The 22,500-nt window shown below is 40.7% G+C and overlaps 2 protein-coding genes across 2 annotated transcripts in view; one reads left to right on the top strand and one right to left on the bottom strand.

Moving 5' to 3' along the window:
• Positions 1-2,051, top strand: part of LOC121857293 (SR-related and CTD-associated factor 4-like) — a 70,879-nt gene extending 68,828 nt beyond the window's left edge. The window contains 1 exon segment of the mRNA XM_042353282.1: positions 1,951-2,051. Within this exon segment, the coding sequence (XP_042209216.1) occupies positions 1,951-2,036 (86 nt within the window). The 3' untranslated portion in view covers positions 2,037-2,051.
• A 19,461-nt stretch (positions 2,052-21,512) lies between these two features.
• The window catches only part of LOC121857292 (filaggrin-like), a 23,582-nt gene continuing 22,594 nt past the window's right edge, over positions 21,513-22,500 (bottom strand). Inside the window, exon 15 of the mRNA XM_042353281.1 lies at positions 21,513-21,583. Coding sequence (XP_042209215.1) covers positions 21,513-21,583 — 71 coding nt within the window. The remainder of the gene's footprint in view (positions 21,584-22,500) is intronic.

The following is a 22,500-nucleotide window of genomic DNA, read 5'->3' as shown; positions in this document are numbered from 1 at the left end:
ATTGAGATTCGATTAAGGGGAGAGTCTGCGTTAGAGATACATACTGTAGATGAAAATTGGAAATACATCACAATACATGAAAACATTCCTGCAAAAGCGTTACCTTTGGCCATATGAGGACAGAGTTTTATAGCGATATTTGTAATATTTATGCACCTATGTATGACTTCCTTGCCACCATCCCCCCCACTGTGGCCCTGGATAAACCTATGAACAATCTTGATAAAATATTTGTAAAAGAAATAGGGAAAATTGCACAAAAAAAGACTTTGGAACTGGCAACTTTCTCTCTCTGTGAAGATACACGCACACCAGTGGGTTCCAGCCCTTGTCAAAGAGAGGAGGTGTGTACTCTGCTGAGACACTGTACAGTATCAGATTAGAAATTCTCAGCCAGTTTTTGATCAATTTCAATTAATCTAAACAAAAAATTCGAACAAGAAGAACCATTCCTTAACGTAATTACAACGTCCAATATTTTGTAGGATTTATTTTTGGTTGAATATTTTCTTGATAGTTTTACAAAAATTTCTCCTGGCATTGAGAAATTTGTATCATTAAAAGCAAAGCCAAAACCTGATGTATTGTCATGTAATGTTCAAGGACAAGATAGATCTCTTGGCAATATAAATTTTAAGGCACAGTAGAAAATAGTAATGGAAGAAATCTACCTTGAAAATTTAGAAAGGGGTGAAAACCGGTTGATGACAGGATTACCACAACAATATACCAAAATTAAAAGCACCTATGCCTAATCCCTTCCCCTTTAGAACACAAGTTGGGGTAAGCTTAAGAAGTGTGCAGTGTGGCTTTAGACTAGCAGCACCACAGATCCAGTATTTGCTCTTTGACATTATCCCAGAGAAGAGTTAAGAATGGGGAAAGATAAAAGTAATTTGCTTCATAGATTTGTAAAAGGCTTTGATAAAATGAGTAGAAATAACAACTGGAGAGCCTTGAAACATCAATATAATATAATGCAAAAGTTAATGATAAAAGCCTATACAGTATGATGAGTGTGAGAGTTAAGGACAGTGAATGGTTTGAAGTAAAGACACGGGTGAGGCAGGGTGGAATACTTTGATCACCTTCAGTTTATCATGTATACAGTACAGTACATGGACTGCTGCATGAAGGAACCATATAAGGAAGAAGATGAGTAAATTACCTTATCTTACTTTGATGACGGCGTAGTAGTGAGAGATTTGCAACCCTTAAAGAAAAGGCTTTGAAAATTAATAAATGAAGACAGAAAATAATGCAACATCTATTGAGCTGAATCAAATTTGAATACCTGTACTTTAATGAGAAAAATATACAGCAACTCAACTTAATAACAGAATTAATAAAAAGAATGCAAGTATACTGTATCCCATCCTTCAAGACACAAATGTGCCAATGAAATGCAAAACAATGTATACAACAACATTCCCAAACCCATTCTAACATAGGTTAGAGGCATGGCCACTCACAGGTAGAACAGATGATATCGTTCGGGCTATTAGAAGAGTCGCCAGACTTGATAAAATACTGAATACGAAAAGATGTAATGTAACAGCAATTTCAAAGGTCATTGAAATGTGTAAATTAAGGTACTACTGTAGTGTGGACATATGCAGCAGTTGGGTGAAGAGAGACAAGCTGAAGTGGACTCCATGAGGATGGTGACCAACTGGACTCCTACATAGATGACAAGAGGAATGACACTGAGTAAAGTGGAAGAGGCCAAACTTTATAGAGGTCGTCTCAAGTGAAGGAGGCCGAGGATTGACAGGTCATAGACCTACTGTACTTGGCATCTGGTGAGAGAGAAAGGTGGGAATGTTTTACCAACTGGCTCTGGTTCAACTGTTGATTATGCAAGGTTTTCCTTTTCTTACTGGAGGGGCGGGGCTATGGACCCCTCATTGTGGAGGCTGCGGGATCCTCGAGCTCTTTCTCTCTTTCTAGAAGACCCAGGCAACAGCAGGGAACTGCGTATGCTAGGGGAGATCTTCAGCCCCTCTACACCAGGTAAGCGTAATGTTTTCCCCTAGGAGGTGCATAGTGGCATGGCACTTAGATCAATTTGTACTATATCTTCCCTTTATCTTAGCTGGCTTTAGTATTCATTAGTTGTTCGAGACAGACCAAGTCTGGAGAGAACAACTTGGTTCCCACCCTCTTCTTGTGGGTGTTTTGCTGGGGTTGGCTCAGTTTGTTGCTCAACTGAAAGGATCATGTGTGTGTTGTGTGATGTCTTACTCATCAGCTCTCAGAACTGAACTTTTTTGTTGCTCTTATTCAAAGCTACAGTTGTCTGTGGTGTAAAAGGCTAAACTTTTCGTTATTGCCCCGGTTATCATTATGGCAGGACTTCCCCATGTCCTAAACCCCAAACCTTCAGCAGACATACTCACAAATTTTATCCAAACTCAGTTTTAAAATGAGGTTGTAGGATCAGTTCTATATTTGGTTTTATATTAATGCCATTGGTCACTATCCTTGGCTATACAAATTTTAGTGGTCAGGATTGACTTTTTCCTGAGCACTTTGACTGGATTCAGACTCCAAAGTTTCTGATTATGATGGATGAGATTAAGAGGATTAGGAGTGAGAGGAGTTTCTATTTCTGGCCATGGGGCTTTACCTTGGCATTGAGGAGTTTGTTGATATCCTTACCTCAGAGAGGAGACCGTCCCTGAGTTTGGAGGGAATTAATTTTCTATCTTTATCCAGTGTTGGACATTGGTGTGCATATGTCCTGGGATCCTGACTCTGTTGAGTCATTTGAGGCAGATCACTCAGTTAGAGAGAGCCTTGTTGAGGTTGTCTGTGTGGAAGGTAATTTATCTTTGAAATGCTGCTTTAGTGCAAGTGTTTCATGGCATTAAACTGTGGATGTTGCATGAAAGGGACCAAGGATACTTTGTGAGATGCAAGCGTCCACATCACTCGTGTAGACGATTACACATCCTGTGGAAAGTTGGCTGAGTGTTGAGCGGTCATGTATAACCTGGAATTCTTCATTCCTCAGCTCTTATTTGTAACCTAAGAGGCAATTGTTGAGGCACCTTTATACAGGTGCTTTGAGGGAGTGGTAACTGTTTTAAAGGCGTGGCATTTATTGGCAATGTTCTGGTTTACTGATTTGGTGACTGGATGACTTTTCAAGGAAACTGTTGCTTGAGACTTTGCTACGAAGGATCTCTCTTTGACTCTTCATCAATATTATTTTATGGTATATTTTCTCGCTAACCTTTTAATTTTTCATTTGAAATTGTAGGCGAGTCATCTTGCAAGGTGATGTTTAGATACACTCTGAGAATGATCTTTACTGCCAGGCCATTAATCTGCTAAGGGTGATAATTATTGTTTCTTCCTGCAAACTTCTTTATGTATAAAAAAAACACTTAGTTTTCTTTGTTTGATCGGGAGGAATTAGACAGTCATAATCAGCTTGTTCCTTGCAAAGGGTAAAATTGGTAAAGAAAGGAAATACTGTATTGTGCCAGTCCAGTTATATCTCTTGGGGCTGGAGTGAAGACTAAGACCTTTACTGTAGGTGTGGGATGCAGTCTGTGACTTTTCCTCCCTTAATGACTTTTGGTTTTTTCTTCTTTTTTTAAGACCCCAGAATAGGTAAGGGTGCTCATGGGTAAGGGTGCTCATGGGTAAGGGTGCACATGGGTAAGGGTGCTCATGGGTAAGGGTGCTCATGGGTAAGGGTGCTCATGGGTAAGGTTTCCCTAATTATAGGGGGAGTGTTGTTAGGTGCAGTAGTCAGCCATCAGTGGAGTTTACACTGAGGATGAGACACATGTGATGCTGCCACCTTTACCAGAAACAGATGTGTCTGTTGTTGATGTAGTTTTCTACTTTGTTTTGGAAAGTTTGGGGAATTTGGTTCCTGTCTGCAACTATTTCTGCAAATTTTCAAAATCCAAGACTATTATTGCCTATCTCATTGTGTGTCCCTTTTGTAAGTCGACATATTGTCAAGTGAGTACAGTATATTTCCAATCATATTTTAGGCAAGTTATACTGGGTTCAGAGTGAGCTTCTTGGGTGACGGAGTTGTTCTGTTATTTTTGGACACAGGTTGTTTACTAACTTGAGCGCCATTTAACTGTGCACTAGCCAGGCTTCTTGTTCTGAGGGATTTTTATCCAAGCTTTGAAACTTGAGAGTGGTCGTCACCATTCACTTTTTCTGGCGATGGCATTTTATTCTTTTAATAGCAGGCTATGATTTTAAATTATAGGTATACTTGTGAAGCTACTACTGTATATCTTTGATACAATAGTAATGGCCATTAAGCTCACACAACCATGTGCAGTATACCTCCGGAGTCTCTTGTGTGAAGAGCGGCCTGGGCGGGCATCAGCGATGACCTTCACGTGATGCACAAACTACACTTTAAGACAACATGGCTGTGGGTTAGTTCCTTGCATCCTGGCAGTTGTACAGTACTACCATACTGTATGGTACTGTACTGCATGGTACTGTACTGTACTGTATGGTACTGTACTGCATGGTACTGTACTGTACTGTATGGTACTGTACTGTATGGTACTGTACTGTACTGTACTGTACTGTACTGTACTGTACTGTACTGTACTGTACCAGCACATGGTGTTGTTGCTGCCACCATTGTTCCTGTTGTTACCTTATTAAAGATACATTAGGTGCCAGAGTCAGGCCTCAGGCTATAAATGAGGGATTAGTCTTGAAGTTCAGTGTTATAACCTAACCTAGATCACAGTACTACCCTCCCCTCCTTCCACTGAGGTCACCTGGAACTGAGTGCTGGCCCTCAAAATGAAGCCATGTACAGTATGTGTTGCAGAGCACCTCTGCTGGGTGGTAAAGTGGCAGTTGTTGTATAAAAAGATATCCTTTTTAGGACTTGGTATTAGGGCAAGAATAATTTACAGTTGTACTCCATCACCATTATGGGTGTCTGAGATCCATGAGTCATCACACTTTAGACTTGGCTCACCATACAGCACAGCACAGTACAGTACAGTACATTACTTGAGTTAATTAATCCTGGTTCAATTTCAAAAAGAGATTTCAGGATCAGTCCCTCACTTGTTAGCTTTATTTCTCCTAAATGAAAGATAGATAGACAACCATATACAGTACAGGTATTCTCTGAAGCTCCACAAATTCCTAGATGTACATTAAATGGTAAATTAATTACCCCCCTTTCACACACCATGATATACATAATATTAATTCAGTTCTTGGTGTTGGGTTTCTTTTAACTGTTGTTGTCCACTAGAGTCTCTCAAATTGAAAATGGATAACCATGGCAAAGCAAATATTTTTGGACTCCCATGATCGTTAGATGTGCTTTTATATGTTTATTTTTTCTGGGCCCTCATGATGTACATACTGTACTGCATTTTTTTCTGATCTTTGGCTTTCACTTGTAAACATTTTTGTGGCCTTGACATCTCTCACAACTAAAGATTGATATCCCTGTAAAGTGTATTTTTTTTTTTCACATGGTCCCTGGTTGTGCTTTCTGGAGATGATTTCATTAGAGTTCCTCTAATTTTATTGATTCACATATTTTTACAATTTCTGGTTTCTGGTGTCTATTTCAACTCTATGTAAGCTTGATTCCTCCCAAATGATGGAATTATGTACCTGAAGGATGCATCTTGAGTTAACAGAACGTAAGCGGTAAAATTATTAAAGCTTATATGGTGTGTGTGCGTGTGTGACGGAGATGGTAATGGGTGTGACTTAGAATGTTGGAATGGGTGATATGAGGTTTGTTGAGATGGTACAGTATTGACAGATGCATAAGGAGAGGATGGCAAAGATGGTGCACTGTAGAGTGTGAGAGTAGCGTTTAGGTGGAACATTATATAGGGGAGAGGATAAGAGGTATGTAGTAATAAGGTGACTTGGGGTTTTCCTACCATGGCCACCTCCTCAAGAGCAACTTGCAGGACTTGTCTTGAGTATCTCTTCCATGTTTATACAAAATTAACTGCTGTTGTTCACAGTCTCTTGTTATATTTTATTGACTTTTCCTTTGATTGTGGCTCCAGCAACCCCTTTACTGATATCTTTTTGGTGCTGACAAACAATTGAGTTTTGGGTTTGCTTTATACATTTAAATCAAGTATAATATTGTTACTAACACTAAACTATAATGGTATCATCCCTCTCTTTTTTTAAGATTGCTTTTATATAGAATGTAAGAAGCCATGATCAGTATGTTAGAACTGCGCTGCTTGCATTATCACCGGGCCTCCTCCTCCCCCTGCCTACAGTGCTCCTTTGGCCTCTCTCTCTATTCATGTCTTTCTTTCAGTAGCAAGTTTACGATAAAAAATTAACTGCCTGAAATTCGGATTTGTCAAATACAGGTATTTGGGAATTTTTAAGAAAATTTTAATTAAAATTATTTAAATTAATATAATACATAATCTGGACTTATTGTCCAAAATGTTGACAAAATTTCACTTTCTGCACATTCAAATTATGCAAACTCTGTCCTTATATTTTATAATTGTGTTTTAAAATACAGTATATATATTTTTTTGCATGGGACACTCAACCAGAACCATCTTGTGCTTGTGATGAGTTTTTTTATGTTAGTTACATAATTAACGTTGCCCATGACAAAGAGGTGCGAGAATTGAGCGCTGTTACGTTGTCTGTTAAGGCTCTTAAGTTCCTTTGGTTTAATGAGCTGCAATTCAGGGATCTATAGATACATCCAACAATGGGTAAGGCTCTCCCCTTCAGTGTGAGTTTACTTCACAAATGCTCTTGGTCCCTATATATAAATATATCTGGACATAACCTGAGGCTACTGTACAGGAAGGAAAGTGACCCCAGAGAGATACAGTATACCTAAGTATGCACAATATTAAGGTACACAGTTCAAGGTTAATAACCTGTACTGTACAGTAGGCATGCTTTACATAGGAAAACATTATTGTACTGTACATTACAATAAAGCTTCTCAATAATAGACTTCCCGATATTGGATATTCCCTTTAAGGGACATTGTTCTGTGTTGTATAATAGTGGACTTGCTGGTATGGTCCAGTAATGGGTACAGAGGCATGGTAGGTGACACAGAGGCATGGTAGATGATGCAGGGGGCAGGGGTGGTGGAGTGGGGACGCTACATAAACATAAACAGTGCGGTCCGAAATGTCCACATTAATAATTATTTTATCTCCGTATAATTCAAGTCTGAGTGTGTAAATAAACACGGAACTTATATCACTAAGGATATTATAGTCCACCATAGTAAAACCGTTTTCTTTTTTACAGAGCAAAAGAGTAAAAACTAAAATACTCTAATACGGCTTAGAGGTAAAGAAAATATAATATAAAACTATAAATAAAATGAAGACCATTGATGTTTGTAGGGGAGGGGGGGGTGATTGTATGTGAAGGCCACTCAGTGTGGGGGGTATTTCCCCATTTTTAAGTGTGTTTTCATTACTTCTGTTGACCCCCCAAAAAAATTCTGCTTGAAACGCGCCCCAACTTTCTTTTCTGTTGATAACGAATGGTGAGGCAATATGCCTGGCCGCACACTTCATTATTCACATGTTTGTGAGAGGTATATAAACACAATGTGTGGTTAGTTCTATAAATGGCAATTGACTTGGCTACTAAGAGCAAAACTGGCTTCAGGGTGTGTTGCCTTTCCGAAGATGCCAGCAGCCTGAGTATGTGGGTCAAAAGTGCAGGATGATAGTTGATTAAGATAACCAGGTCTTAAAGTATTTCAATGGTTGTGGAATGAAGTCCCCAAGGACGAAAACCTGTTGTTTGACGTCAGACTCATAATTGACTAAAGGATGTACTGCATGTGGCAAGAAGCGAAGGTGTTAGTTAGAGAGGATGCCATTCTTGTAATTTACTTATTATTTCTTAGCAGTTTTACAACTGTAAGTTAAAGGAAACATTGCCATAGCCTAAAGTATTGAACAATACCTTAACAAAATTGCATTTATTGTAAAAAAATGACTTGAATAGAATGGGCAGGAATAAACATCTTTACTGAAATTTGTTTAATGTTTTATCTACAGTCTTATCAAACCTTAAGGATTAAAGAATACCAAAACTAAATATGGTACACAGTAAAAATATCCCTGTGGTGTAATGTACTGTACTGTGTTTACCTTACATTAATATTTCCCTGTCCTTAAGAGGTCAAAAGTGTTAGTATTACAGTTACTGATCCACAAGATGACAGGTTACTGCACAATCAAGGTACCTCACTTGTGGCGCTCAGCGTCAGAAGGGGGTGAAGCAACACCCCGACCAAAATGTGTTTTTTAATGGACATCACTATTTTCACCCTTCCTCTACATGTTGGCATTGGATGTAACCCTCTAGCTAGAATAGAAATATGGTAGAAAGTCCTTCAAAAATAAGGTGTGATCTCGCCTCAGGCCTGGAGCTACGTATCTGGCTGTGTGCTCAGTCAAAGAAGGTGGCAACATCCCGTTCAGTGCGAGAGGAGCGCGAGCCAATGACAGCGCGCCTCCCATGGACCATACCCCCTGAGACAGCCAATCACAATGGATTTCCCCTTGCTACCTCACAGCTCCTCGGCCAATCCGCTGGCCAGATGCTGCCTCCTCCTTAGTTTTGGCGCCAGGAGGTTAAGTGTACGTTCTACTGCTATTTTTTATAACTTTTCGGGGTAACATTGACGCTATTTGTGTTCCACGGGTGTGAGAAGCGCTGTGCAATATCTGGCCGATATTAGAGCAAGACTCGAGTGAGGCCAGGCCTTCTGGTGTGGGTTCAGGAGCCAATTATTGCTGAGTGTGTGTTTGACGCCAGTGCTCACGTGGACACTCCAGTAATGCTTGGTGATAGTGATTTTGGTGGTGAATTTAGTGTTGATTATGGTGACACAAGTGCTACTGGCAATGGTGCAGGTGACGTGCACGATTGCAGAAAAAAAACATACATCACATCATGAACCATCGGAAGATCTTTTTGCCAACTATGACGAGTTAAAAGACAATGTGTCGTGCATTGACGATGATAATGACGGTGAAAGTGAGCTTGAAATAGATGAAACTGAGTATACTCATAATACAAAAAGTGACTGATATGCATCACAAGACCTTTTGGCAGACTGTGATCCAATACAGAGTTACGTGACGCGCACCGACTGCAATAATGACGATGAAAGTGAGGATGAAAATGATGAAAGTGAGTCTAATGGTAACACAAACAGTGACACTAATGTGTCACAACAAGACCACAGACCGTGAGGAGGTAGAAGTGGACAGTGACGAGACATGCATTGACCTTGATAGTGAGCCTGTTCCAACGAATGATAGTGAAAGTGAGCCTGACCCAACGAATGATAGTGAAAGTGAGCCCATACCTCAGTCTTATAATGAAACTGAACTGTTGCCGGCATCAATAATCAATGATTTAGTTGATGAAGAATCTGTGTGGCGATTTTTGGAGAGGGCAGAGAAAGACTTTGATCAGTACCTGATTGATTATGACGAGGCCATTGAGTTATACGCACTCCTCAGGATTTACGTAACTTCAAGTTGTTTCGATCTTCAGGGATAATAAAACGAAGGAACTAAACAAAGTAAGATTGTAATACTATTATCATTATACTGTTTTACCAAAGATTATGCAAACTTTCTCCGCCTTTATATTCGTATGTTAATTACGTGGGGGGAGAGGTTACTGGTGGGGGGAGGTTGAGTGTAGTGGTGTTTCCTTATTATTAAACACTATTATACTTAACAATATTATAAATATTTGGCTAATAATAGACGGAAAGATAAATATCGATTGGCAAATGAGTTTTTTATTATTATTTAATTATGGTGGGGGTGTAAGACAAGTGCTGTTTTTGGTGATTATTAACTTGTTTTATAATATTAGTCTACAATAATAAAAAAGCAAAAAAACAAAAACAATATGATTATTGTTGGTTTGAAGCTCAAACAGCCATACATCATGGGTAGTTATTCTCCTTCAACTCACGATAAAATAATAACTATTTACAGTAATAACTTCCAGTTTTCACAGTTTACAAGGAGAGGGATTGAGCTGCACGATAAAAAAATTAATCCTCCAGCTTGAAAAAACAACAAAGTTTTTATTGTTTGAGAAACTTTAAACTCATTTTTCTCAGCTTTTTGAATTTGGCGCTTCACCCCTCTCTGACACGGAGCTCCTCACCTGAGCTACTTGTTCTTGGCTTAATGCAATATTGTATGGGTAAAGTCTGTAGTCACCTGTAATATGTACTGAATAGTTGTTGGAAGCAAGTGGAAGGTAAATGGTGTTGTGGGATTCAGCATGAGTATTTAAAAAAGAAACATTGTGGTAATCATTCATTGGCTTACATCACTTCCTGTAACCATTATTGTAATTCATTATGGACTAATTTCTAAATCCATCAAAATACTACAGTACTGTACAACACAATTCTCTATCACTGTATAGAGGTCTGACTATAATAACCATAGGTAAAGAAAAAAAATCTCTAAAGAACAGTGGTAGTTTCAAATTACAAAATACTGTAGAGTACTAATAAGTCCTTAATACACACAGAAAGGCATTATTGGGTTTACCATTAAAAATCATGGTAGGTCAGGGCTTTGAGGTGCCTTTGGTGTTGAACACTGACCACCTCCCCCCAGTGACCCACCTCCCTCAGTGACCCACCTCCCTCAGTGACCCACCTCCCTCAGTGACCCACCTCCCTCAGTGACCCACCTCCTCCTGTGACCCACCTCCCCCCAGTGACCCACCCCACCTCAGTGACCCAGACCCACCTCAGTGACCCAACCTCAGTGACCTAACTCCCCAGTGACCCACCTCCCTCACTGACCCACCTCCACCCAGTGACCCAGTGACCCACCTCCCCCAATGACCCACCTCCCCCAGTGACCCACCTCCCCAGTGACCCCCCCCAGTGACCCTCCCCCAGTGACCCACCTCCACCCAGTGACCCACCTCCCCCAGTGACCCACCTCCCCCAGTGACCCACCTCCCCCACTGACCAAACCTCCACCCAATGACCCACCTCCCCAGTGACCCACCCACCCCCAGTGACCCACCTCCCCCAGTGACCCACCTCCCTCACTGACCCACTCCACCCAGTGACCCACCTCCACCCAGTGACCCACCTCCACCCAGTGACCCACCTCCCTCACACCCTCCCCCAGTGACCCACTTCCCCAGTGACCCACCTCCCACCCCCCAGCGACCCACCTCCCCAGCGACCCACCTCCCCAGACCCACCTCCCCAGCGACCCACCCCCCAGTGACCCACCTCCACCAGTGACCCACCTCCTCACTGACCCACCTCCCCCAGTGACCCACCTCCTCACTGACCAACCTCCCAGTGACCCACCCCCCACTGACCCACCTCCCCAGTGACCACCTCTCCCCAGTGACCCACCTCCACCCAGTGACCCACCTCCCCCCAGTGACCCACCTCCCCCCCCAATGACCCACCTCCTCACTGACCCACCTCCACCCAGTGACCCACCTCCCCAGTGACCCACCCCACCAGTGACCCACCTCCTCAGTGACCCACCTCCTCAGTGACCCACCTCCACCCAGTGACCCACCTCCACCCAGTGACCCACCTCCCTCACTGACCCACCTCCACCCAGTGACCACGTCCACCCAGTGACCCACCTCCCTCAGTGACCCACCTCCTCAGTGACCCACCTCCCCCAGTGACCCCACTCAGTGACCCACCTCCCCCAGTGATCCACCTCCTCAGTGACCCACCTCCCCCAGTGACCCACCTCCACCCAGTGACCCACCTCCCTCAGACCCACCTCCACCCAGTGACCCACCTCCCCCAGTGACCCACCCAATGACCCACCTCCCTCACTGACCCACCTCCACCCAGTGACCCACCTCCCTCATTGACCCACCTCCACCCAGTGACCCACCTCCACCCAGTGACCCACCTCCACCCAGTGACCCACCTCTCACTGACCCACCTCCACCCAGTGACCCACCTCCCCAAGTGACCCACCTCCCCAGTGACCCACCTCTCTCAGTGACCCACCTCCCTCAGTGACCCACCTCCCCAGTGACCCACCTCCCCCAGTGACCCACCCAGTGACTCCTCAGTGCCCACCTCCTCCAGTGACCCACCTCCCACCTCCCTCCAGTGACCCACCTCCTCCAGTGACCCACCTCTCAGTGACCCACCTCCCCAGTGACCCACCCCCAGTCCCACCAGTGACCCACCTCCCCAGTGACCCACCTCCCTCAGTGACCCACCTCCCCCAGTGTGACCCAGTGACCCCTCCCCAGTGACCCACCTCCCCCAGTGACCACCTCCTCACCTCCCCAGTGACCCACCTCAGTGACCCCCCCCACTCCCCCAGTGACCCACCTCCCCAGTGTGACCCACCTCCCTCAGTGACCCACCCCCAGTGACTCCTCCCTCCCCCCAGTGACCCACCTCCCTCAGTGACCCACCTCTTCCAGTGATCCACCTCCCTCAGTGACCCACCTCCCTCAGTGACCCACCTCCCTCAGTGACCCACCTCCCCCAGTGATCACTTATGCTACAGTGTTCAAGTGTTGTTCGGTGAAGATGACTTTGTTAGCACTGTAGAGCCTCACTTATGAACTAAGGTGTCACAAAACTCCTTGGCACAATGGATATCTGTGTCTGTGAGGCTGTTGGCCTCGGGCACAACTGCCTACTTCTACAGGGGAATGACCAGCTCATGAGAACATAAGAATGGAGGAAACTGCAGCGGGCCTATTGGCCTGTACTGGGCAGTCCCATTTACACCCAACCCCTATGTTTGAAGTTATCCAGCGTATTCGAGTTAATGATGATGTTTGGTAACTTGTTCCATTCATCCACTACTCTATTTCCGAACCGATGTTTACCTATCTTGCGCCTAAATCTAAATTTGTCTAATTTAAAACCATTGTTACAAGTTCGCTCCTGGTTGGATATTTTGGGTACCTTTGTTTAGCTCTGACTTCCATTTACAGTGGTCCCTCGGTTAACAAACGGTTCTATTAACGAAATTTCGGTTAACGAATTACCTCCCATAATGATCTTCAATTTGGTTAACGAACAAAACTTTGTTTAACGAAATCTTTACGAAAAACACGTTTTGTTGTGAGCATCAGCTGATCAGCTGATGGGCTAGTCTGCCAATTCAGTCATCTGTTCTATGTTTACATTCGGTTCCAGTGGAGTAAATATCAAGAAAGTTGTGCTCTAATATTTTTGCATTTTTTATATTAAAATTATTAGTCATTTTAAAATTTAGTTAACATATTGGTAATATATACAGTACAGGGAACTAGTTTTTAAGAATAATAACGACACTGTAATAATAATAATAATAATAATAATAATAATAATAATAATAATAATAATAATAATAAGGAATCATAAAGAAATAAAAAAAGAAAAGGATCACTAGTGAGAAACAATATACATTATGTCTGTTGTGTTGTCAAAGTAAGAGAAACAATTGAGACCCTGCAATTGTGTGTAAATGAGGCAGAAAGTCAGATCATCAACCTGGGACTTGGTCACATATGGCAGTAGGGTCTACCATTAGACAACACATTATGCTTCCAATATCTTCCCAGGCGGTAGTATCTCCCTGTATGGTACCTACGAACGACTCTGTGGAACGAATTGTGTTCGTTAACCGAGTGACCACTGTATACACCTCTATCATATCGCCCCTCACTCTGCGTCTCTCGAGGGAGTGCGAATTAAGATGTTTTAACCTGTTTCTGTACTCAAGGTTCCTAATGCCCGGGATTAGTCTTGTCATTCTCCTCTGAATTCTTTCTAGGGATTCTATATCCATTCTGTAGTACGGTGACCAGAATTGAACTGCATAATCCAAGTGAGGTCTCACAAGTGCAAGATATAGTTTTAGGATGACCTCTCTAGTCTTGTAACTAACACTCCTTTGTATGAACTCGAGTACTTTATGAAAATAAAAATCAATTCAGGTTGACAACCCTTTATCCGAAATTCCGAAAACCGAAAAGCTCTGAAAACCGATTTTTTTTTTTTACAGGGATTAGCCCATCGGGGCCTGGGGGTGAAAATGTAATAGTAATATAAATTATAATAATAATTATTCATAGTAAAGAAAAAATTTAATACAAAATACACCCAAATAAAAAAACAATGATAACAATAATAATAATAATAAAATATAATAATAAAATTAGTAATAATAACAATAATACTGTACTGTAATAATAAAATAATAATAATTAAGAAATACAAGAATGAAAAAAGATAAAAAGTGAGAAACACGACCTAGACCTAAGAATAATTATTATTATTATTATTATTATTATTATTATTATTATTATTATTATTATTATATTTATTATTATTATTATTATTATTATTATTATTATTATTGTTATTATTATTATTAAATTTATTATTATTATATTTATTATTATTATTATTATAATTATAATTATAATTATAATTATAATTATATTTTTGCCCCCCAGGCCTAAATGTGGGTCAGTGACTTGTACCCAGCTTGGGCTAATAAACACATAAAAAAAAAAAAACTAATCATTCTGTAAACCGAAAAATTCCGAATTCCGAAATGCCTCTGGCCCCAAGGATTTCGGATAAGGGATTGTCAACCTGTACCTGTAGTGAGAAACAACATATGTCTGTTGTGTTGTCAATAGTAAGAGAAACAATTGAGACCCTACAATTGTGTGTGAATGAGGCAGAAAGTCAGATCATCAACCTGGGACTTAGTCACATATGGCAGCAGGGTCTACAACACATTATACTTCCAATATCTTCCCAGTACCTCCCTGTTTGGTAGCTACCTACTACCTACAAGGCTGTTTGGCCTTTGTAAACAATGACTCATGGTGTTCAGTGTGGGATTCTTTTTTTTTTCAGGAAAGCTGATTCTTTTTGGATAATATTTTATCAACCTGGCACCAAATGACTCTAAATTATATGAGAATTGGTGTGGAATTGCATAAAGAAGTGTTAAGGGAAACTTGTGGGAGAGGGGAGGGAGCCACCCCTCTGCCAGCTGCTCCCAGGTAAAGATTTGTCTTCCACATACAATATACTCCTCCACTCATTTGTTCTTATTTTTATCTTTATATTGTACATGTAGTACTGTACAGTATACTCTTCGACCTACGACCTACTCGACTTACGACCACCCGGACATACGACCTCCCCACTCGTAACCAATTTTTTTTCAAATTGCATATTTTCAAGTCCCAACGTTAGTGATTGTGCTGTGTACTGACAAAATTTTCCTTTGTAATTCACTTTAAAATGGCTGGCATGCTTAAAAGTGAAGTTTTGTGGTGCTGAGAAGAAAAAGAGACACCCATTTTAGATTTTCTATGTATTATTTTCACATTTTCGACTTCCGACCAATTCGACTTACAACCTGGATTTTGGTCTCTAACCCCGTCGTAAGTCGAGGACTGCCTGTATACTGTTTTCTCTTTATTCAGTAGACAATTTCTGTGGTTATTTACATGTAACACTTTACAGTAAATAACAATCATCTCGACGACAACAGTTGTTGACTACCAACTTACATATCTGATTTTAAACCCAGAGAGTTTGGGTTCATATTTTTTTTCTTGTTGATGTAATATTCTTTTAATAACCTTGTTATATACTTAAAGACTTTAGTTGTTGAAGTGCAGTAATAACATAACAACAACTGATTTTCTTTAAACAGTTCAGATAAGCAGTGTTATCTCCCCCCAAACCCCGCCGCCCCATATACAGTGGTCCCTCAGTTAACGAACACAATTCGTTCCAGAAGGTCGTTCGTTAACCAAAAATTTTGTTAACCGAAACCATTGTTTCAATGGGATTTTGGGTAATTGGTTCCAGCTCATCGAAAATTACATACAAAGTAAAAATAAATGCAGTTAAGTACACTTACTTTGAGGTGTGTATGTAAAAGGCTCCTGGTTGATGATGATGATGATGATGATGATGATGATGATGATGATGATGGGAATTAGAAGTGGGGGTGGAGGAGAAGGGAGAAGAGAAGGAAGTGGGGGTGGAAGAGAAATCACTCCATGCTTCATGCCGTCATTTCACCCAGAAAATTTTAAGTTTGCTAGGTGTAATTCATGATTATTTTCTTTAAATCAACACTGCACTGCACTATGTTAAATATATTTCAGAATGACCAATAATTGTACTGTAAAAACATAAAAATAGTTTATGTTCAAGAAAGTCACAAGCAAGATGTTACCTCCACTGACCAGAGATACAAACTGACGCCATGCTGGGTGAGTCAAGTGGCTGTTTGGCTCACCAAAAACTAGTTTCCTGTACTTCAATTATGTTAAATAATTGTTAAAATTACTAAAATTTTTAATATAAAACTTGGAAAATTATTGAATAGTACAACCTTCTTGATATTTACTCAAATGGGAACGAATTTAAGCCCTAGAACCGATTACTGTATTGGCGGACTAATATTCCAGCTGGTGAGCAAGCGAAAACATGTTGAGAGGAATTGGTAAGGAATTCATTAACCGAATTTTTTTCGTTAACCGAATTGAATATTCTTATGGAAGGTAATTCGTTAACTGAGGCGTTCGTTAACCGTGGCGTTCGTTAACCGAGGGGCCACTGTAATTGTAATATAAAGAATGCAAAAATATTAAAGAGCACAACTTTCTTGGTATTTACTCCACTGGAAACGAATGTAAACATAGAACAGATTACTGAATTGGCAGACTAGCCCATCAGCTGATGCTCACAACAAAACGTGTTGTTTGTAAGGATTTTGTTTATCAAAGTTTTGTTCGTTAACCGAAATTTCGTTAATCGAACCTGTTATTTCAATGGGATATTGGGTAATTGGTTCCAACTCAAAGAAAAAGTACATACAAAGTACAGTACTGTATACCAGTAATAGAATTGACAAAACATTAAATATAAACTAAATACAGTACTGTACAATAATAAATAAAAAACAAAAGAATAATGTACTGTACAGTGACCCCTCGTTTAACGAACACCTCGGTTAACGTAATTTCGATTAACGAACTGCCTTCCATAAGGATCTTCAATTCGGTTAACGAAAAAAAATTCGCTTAACGAACTTCTTACGAACCGACCTCAACATGTTTTCGCTTGCACTGACCGGGCAACCAGCTTTAGTATCAGTCCGCCAATACATTAATCGGTTCTAGGGCTTAAATTCCTTACTATTTTTGTAAATATCAAGAAGTTTATACTATTCAATAATTTTAAAAGTTTAATATTCAATTTTTTAGTCATTTTAACAATTATTGAACAAAATTGAAGGTAAAGTGACTAGTTTAATGCGCGGCATCCAGCCTCTTAACACAGCAAACAGGCGTCAGTCTCTCTCTGTTTTCACTGGAGGTAACATCTTGCTTGAGACTCTCTTCAACTAAACGCTTTTTTTCTGTGTTTCCAAGCAAATTATTGGTCATTTTGAAATATATTTTATATATTGACAATATATAATGCAGTGCAGCGTTGATTTAAAGAAAATAATCTTGAATTAAACCAGAGAGCTAAAATTTTATGGGTGAAATGGCACCATGGGGTGACTTCTCTTCCACCCCAATGCCTTCTCTTCTTCCTTCTCCTCCACCCCCATTCTAAATCCCATCATCATCATCATCATCCAGGAGCCTTCTACATACACACCTCAAAGTAAGTGAACTTTTCTACCATTTTTGTTGAATTTAGGAAATTTTCGGTGAGCTGGAACCAATTACCCAAAAACCCATTGAAACAATGGTTTCGGTTAACGAACGTTTCGGTTAACGAACGACCTTCTGGAACGGATTGAGTTCGTTAACCGAGGGGCCACTGTATTTTAACTTACTTTGAGGTGTGTATGTAGTATTCCCGGCAGCTTTGTTTACATATCAAACAGCTGATTGTAGAGGCAGTCGATGTTGACATGCCATATTCTTTACAGAGTGCACTGGTTCTAATGCCTTCTTCATGTTTCATAATAATTTCTGCACTATATTATCAATATGTAAACTAAATTTCAGAATGACCAATAATTTTAATATAAAAAATGCACAAATATTCAAGAGACCAACTTTCTTGATATTTACTTCACTGGAAACAAATGTAAACATAGAACTGATTACCTACTGTATTGGCGGACTGGCCGATCTGTTGATGTGCACAACAAAATGTGTTTCTCGGAAGGCTTTCGTTAAAAACGAAGTTTTGTTCGTTAATGGAATTAAAAATCCTTATGGGAACTAATTTGTTAACCGAAATTTCATTAATTGGACCGTTCGTTTATCGAGGGACCACTGTATTTGCTTTTTTCGGATTAGGGTTTGCCCCAATTAGTCCAATTTATCGAGGTTGTACCATATTTTCTTTATTTCTGGTTTTTGACAACTTTTACAGTTTGATAACATGTAACTATGGTGATGTGTGTCGTCATCTCACAGCTGACTGCTGACGTGTTATGGAGAGTTCTGTTTTTGCTTACAATGGTTACTTTACATCATTTTTTGGGCTGAGTGGTTTGGCAGTAAGGAAGTAAGCAGCTACCAAACAGGGAGGTACTACCGCCTGGGAAGATATTGGAAGCATAATGTGTTGTCTAATGGTAGACCCTGCTGCCATATGTGACCAAGTCCCAGGTTGATGATCTTACTTTCTGCCTCATTTACACACAATTGCAGGGTCTCAATTGTTTCTCTTACTTTGACAACACAACAGACATAATGTATATTGTTTCTCACTAGTGATCCTTTTCTTTTTTTATTTTCTTTATTATTTATGGTTATTTTTGTTATTATTACTATTATTTTATTTATTATAATTTTTATTAATTATTAATTAATATTATTATTATTATTATTATTATTATTATTATTATTATTATTATTATTATTATTATTGTATTATTATTATTATTATTAGTATTATTATTAGTATTATTATTATTATTATTATTATTATTATTATTAGTATTAGTATTAGTATTAGTATTAGTATTAATATTAGTATTAGTATTAGTATTATTATTAGTATTATTTATTAGTATTAGTATTAGTATTATTATTAGTATTATTATTAGTATTAGTATTATTATTAGTATTATTATTAGTATTATTATTATTGTTATTATTATTATTATTATTATTGCTTCTGCTATATTTTCGCCCCCAGGCCCTGATGTAATAATAATAATAATTAACGGTTTATTGAAAAAGTTCTGCTGCCCGAAGGCTGAAAATATACATTGGACATAAATGACTTATTACATACATTGGTGGTTTAACAAAAGCCTTCATTAGAGAAAGGTAAAGGAACATACAGTGAACATACAGATTAATGTAGGTGTTGAACAGCAAACACGTAGTGTAGTAACTCCCTCCCAGATGGTGTTAGGAGGGATCTCACGTGATGTAGTAGTTCCCTCACAGATGGTGTTATGAGGGACCTGGCTTGGTGTAGTAATTCCCTCGCAGATGGTGTTATGAGGGGCCTCACGTGGTGTAGTAATTACCTCACAGATGGTGTTATGAGGGACCTCACGTGGTGTAGTAATTACCTCACAGATGGTGTTATGAGGGGCCTCACGTGGTGTAGTAACTCCCTCACAGATGGTGTTATGAGGGACCTCACTTGGTGTAGTAATTCCCTCACAGATGGTGTGATGAGGGACTTGACGTGGTGTAGTAATTCCCTCACATATGGTGTTATGAGGGACATGTGGTGTAGTAATTCCCTCACAGATGGTGTTATATGAGTGAGGTTTGGTCTTAGGCCTTCCTATCGTAGACGGATTAACACATCGCTGGTTGTTGTTAGGTCTCACTGGCCGCTGTCACTGGGTACCTGGGACCTCACTGTGTGAAGGTTAACTTGGGTACGACTGTTACTGTTGAGTTGTTCTCACTGACTTAAGCACTGTTCACCTCTGTTTAACACTGGTTCCGTTCCTTTCCTAAATGAAATTGTAACTTCTGGCGAGAACTTGTTGATATTCCGGTGGGGAGGAGGGTTCAGGGGAGGGGGTTGGTATGGGCCAACTTAACAGTTGACCTGGCTGCTCCGAGAGGAGCGCCAGGTACGTCTTGACCCTTCGGTGGTCAAGGATGTAGTGTGGGTCAGTGACCTGTGCCCGGGTGGGCTAATCCCCGTAAAAAAAAATATAAAACAATAGACTGTCACAAACCACTCATAAAAATACTGTGAGACTGAGAGGGTGTTGTTATCTACAGTACTGTACTACCTAGCATCTGTCAGAACTGGCAAAAACGTCAGACAATGCCAAGAACTCGGAGTTAACATTAACAACCATCTTAGTGTACTGTACTGTACTGTATTACACTGCTCTGTACTATACTGTACTGTATTACACTGCTCTGTACTATGCTGTACTGTATTACACTGCTCTGTACTATACTGTACTGTATTACACTGCTCTGTACTATGCTGTACTGTATTACACTGCTCTGTACTATACTGTACTGTATTACACTGCTCTGTACTATACTGTACTGTATTACACTGCTCTGTACTATACTGTACTGTATTACACTGCTCATACTATGCTGTACTGTATTACACTGCTCTGTGACTATGCTGTGCTGAATTACACTGCTCTGTGCTATGTGCTGTGCTGTACACTGCTCTGTACTATACTGTGCTGTGCTGTGTTACACTGCTCTGTGCTATGCTGTGCTGTATTACACTGCTCTGTATACTGTACTGTATTACACTGCTCTGTGCTATGCTGTGTGTATTACACTCTCTGTACTATGTACTGTGTTACACTGCTCTGTGCTGTTGCTGTATTACACTGCTCTGTGCTGTGCTGTATGCTGTGCTGTGTTACACTGCTCTGTACTATACTGTGCTGTATTACACTGCTCTGTACTATGCTGTACTGTATACACTGCTCTGTACTATGCTGCCACTATCTGTACTATACTGTGCTGTGTTACCTGCTCTATTTTGTACTGTGCTGTATTACCTGCTCTGTACTGTACTGTATACTGTGCTGTGCTGTGTTACACTGCTCTGTGCTATGCTGTACTGTATTACACTGCTCTGTACTATGCTGTACTGTATTACACTGCTCTGCTATACTGTACTGTACTGTATGTCTGTGCTGTACTGTATTACTGCTCTGTATATTACTGTATTGCACTGCTCTGTGCTATGCTGTGCTGTGTTCACTGCTTGTGCTATGCTGTACTGTACTGTATGCTGTGTATGCTGTGATTACACTTTGCTCTGTGCTATGCTGTGCTGTGTGCACTCTGTGCTATGTGTACTATTTACTGCTGCTTGTATGCTGTGCTGTACTGCTCTGTACTGTGTTGCTGTGTTACACTGCTCTGCTATGCTGTTGCTGTGCTCTATGCTGTGCTGTGTGTGTGCACTGCTCTGTGCTATGCTGTGTGTTGCACTGTCTGTGTACCGATGCTTGTCGATTGCGCCTCTTGTGCATTGCTGGTATGCTGTTGTAGCGTGATTACACTGCTTCATGACTGCGTACCGTATTACTACGGTTTCTGTACGATGCTGTGCTGTATCTGTTCCATACTGTTAACGGCATATGCTGTGCTGTGATTACACTGCTCGTGCTATCTTATTGCTGTGATTACACGCTCTGTGCTGTATGCACTGCTCTGTGCTGTGCTGTATGCTGTGCTGTGCTGTGTTACACTGCTCTGTGTACTGTAACGTGCTGTGTTACTGCTCTGTGCTATGCTGTTTTGTGCCTGCTCTGTGCTTGTGTATGTGTGCTGTGTACACTGCTCTGTGCTATGCTGTGCTGTGTACCAGCATATTGCTATGCGCACTGTGTTACACTGCTCTGTGCTGTATTTTATATGTGCTGTTACAATTACGCTGCTCTGTGCTATGTGTGCTGTACGCTAATATACCAATGCTGTGCTGTAATGTGCGCTGTCTGTGCTATGCTGTGCTGTGATTACTGTTGCTGTACTGCTATGCTTGGTACATTGCTTCTGTGCTAGTAACAGTGCTGTGCACTCTGTTGTATCTTGTTACATCTTTATTGCTGTGCTGTGATACACTGTCTTTTGTGCTGTTGTTGTAACATAGCTGTGCACTGCTCTGTTACTGTGCTGTATGCTGTGCTGTGCTGTATTCTCTGCTCTGTACTATGCTGTGCTGTACACTGCTCTGTACTATGCTGTGCTGTGTGCTCTGTGCTGTATCTGTGCTGTACTGTGTTATCTCTGTGCTATGCTGTGACTGTGTTACACTGCTCTGTACTATGCTGTACTGTGTGCTGCTCTGTGTGCTGTATGCTGGTGTGCTTGATTATATCTGTCTTGATGCTGTATTACACTGCTCTGTGCTATGCTGTGATTACTGCTGCTCTGTGCTATATGCTGTGCTGTGCTGTGCTGCTCTGTGCTGTGCTGTGTGCACTGCTCTGTGCTGTGCTGTGCTGTGTGCCTGCTCTGTGCTATGCCTGTGCTGTGCTGTAT

The sequence above is a fragment of the Homarus americanus genome, unplaced genomic scaffold, assembly GCF_018991925.1.
Source record: "Homarus americanus isolate GMGI-L3 unplaced genomic scaffold, GMGI_Hamer_2.0 scaffold20465, whole genome shotgun sequence".
Taxonomy (NCBI): Eukaryota; Metazoa; Arthropoda; class Malacostraca; order Decapoda; family Nephropidae; genus Homarus; species Homarus americanus.
The sequence above is the reverse complement of the archived record's forward strand: the minus strand, read 5'-3'. Positions and strand labels throughout refer to the sequence as shown.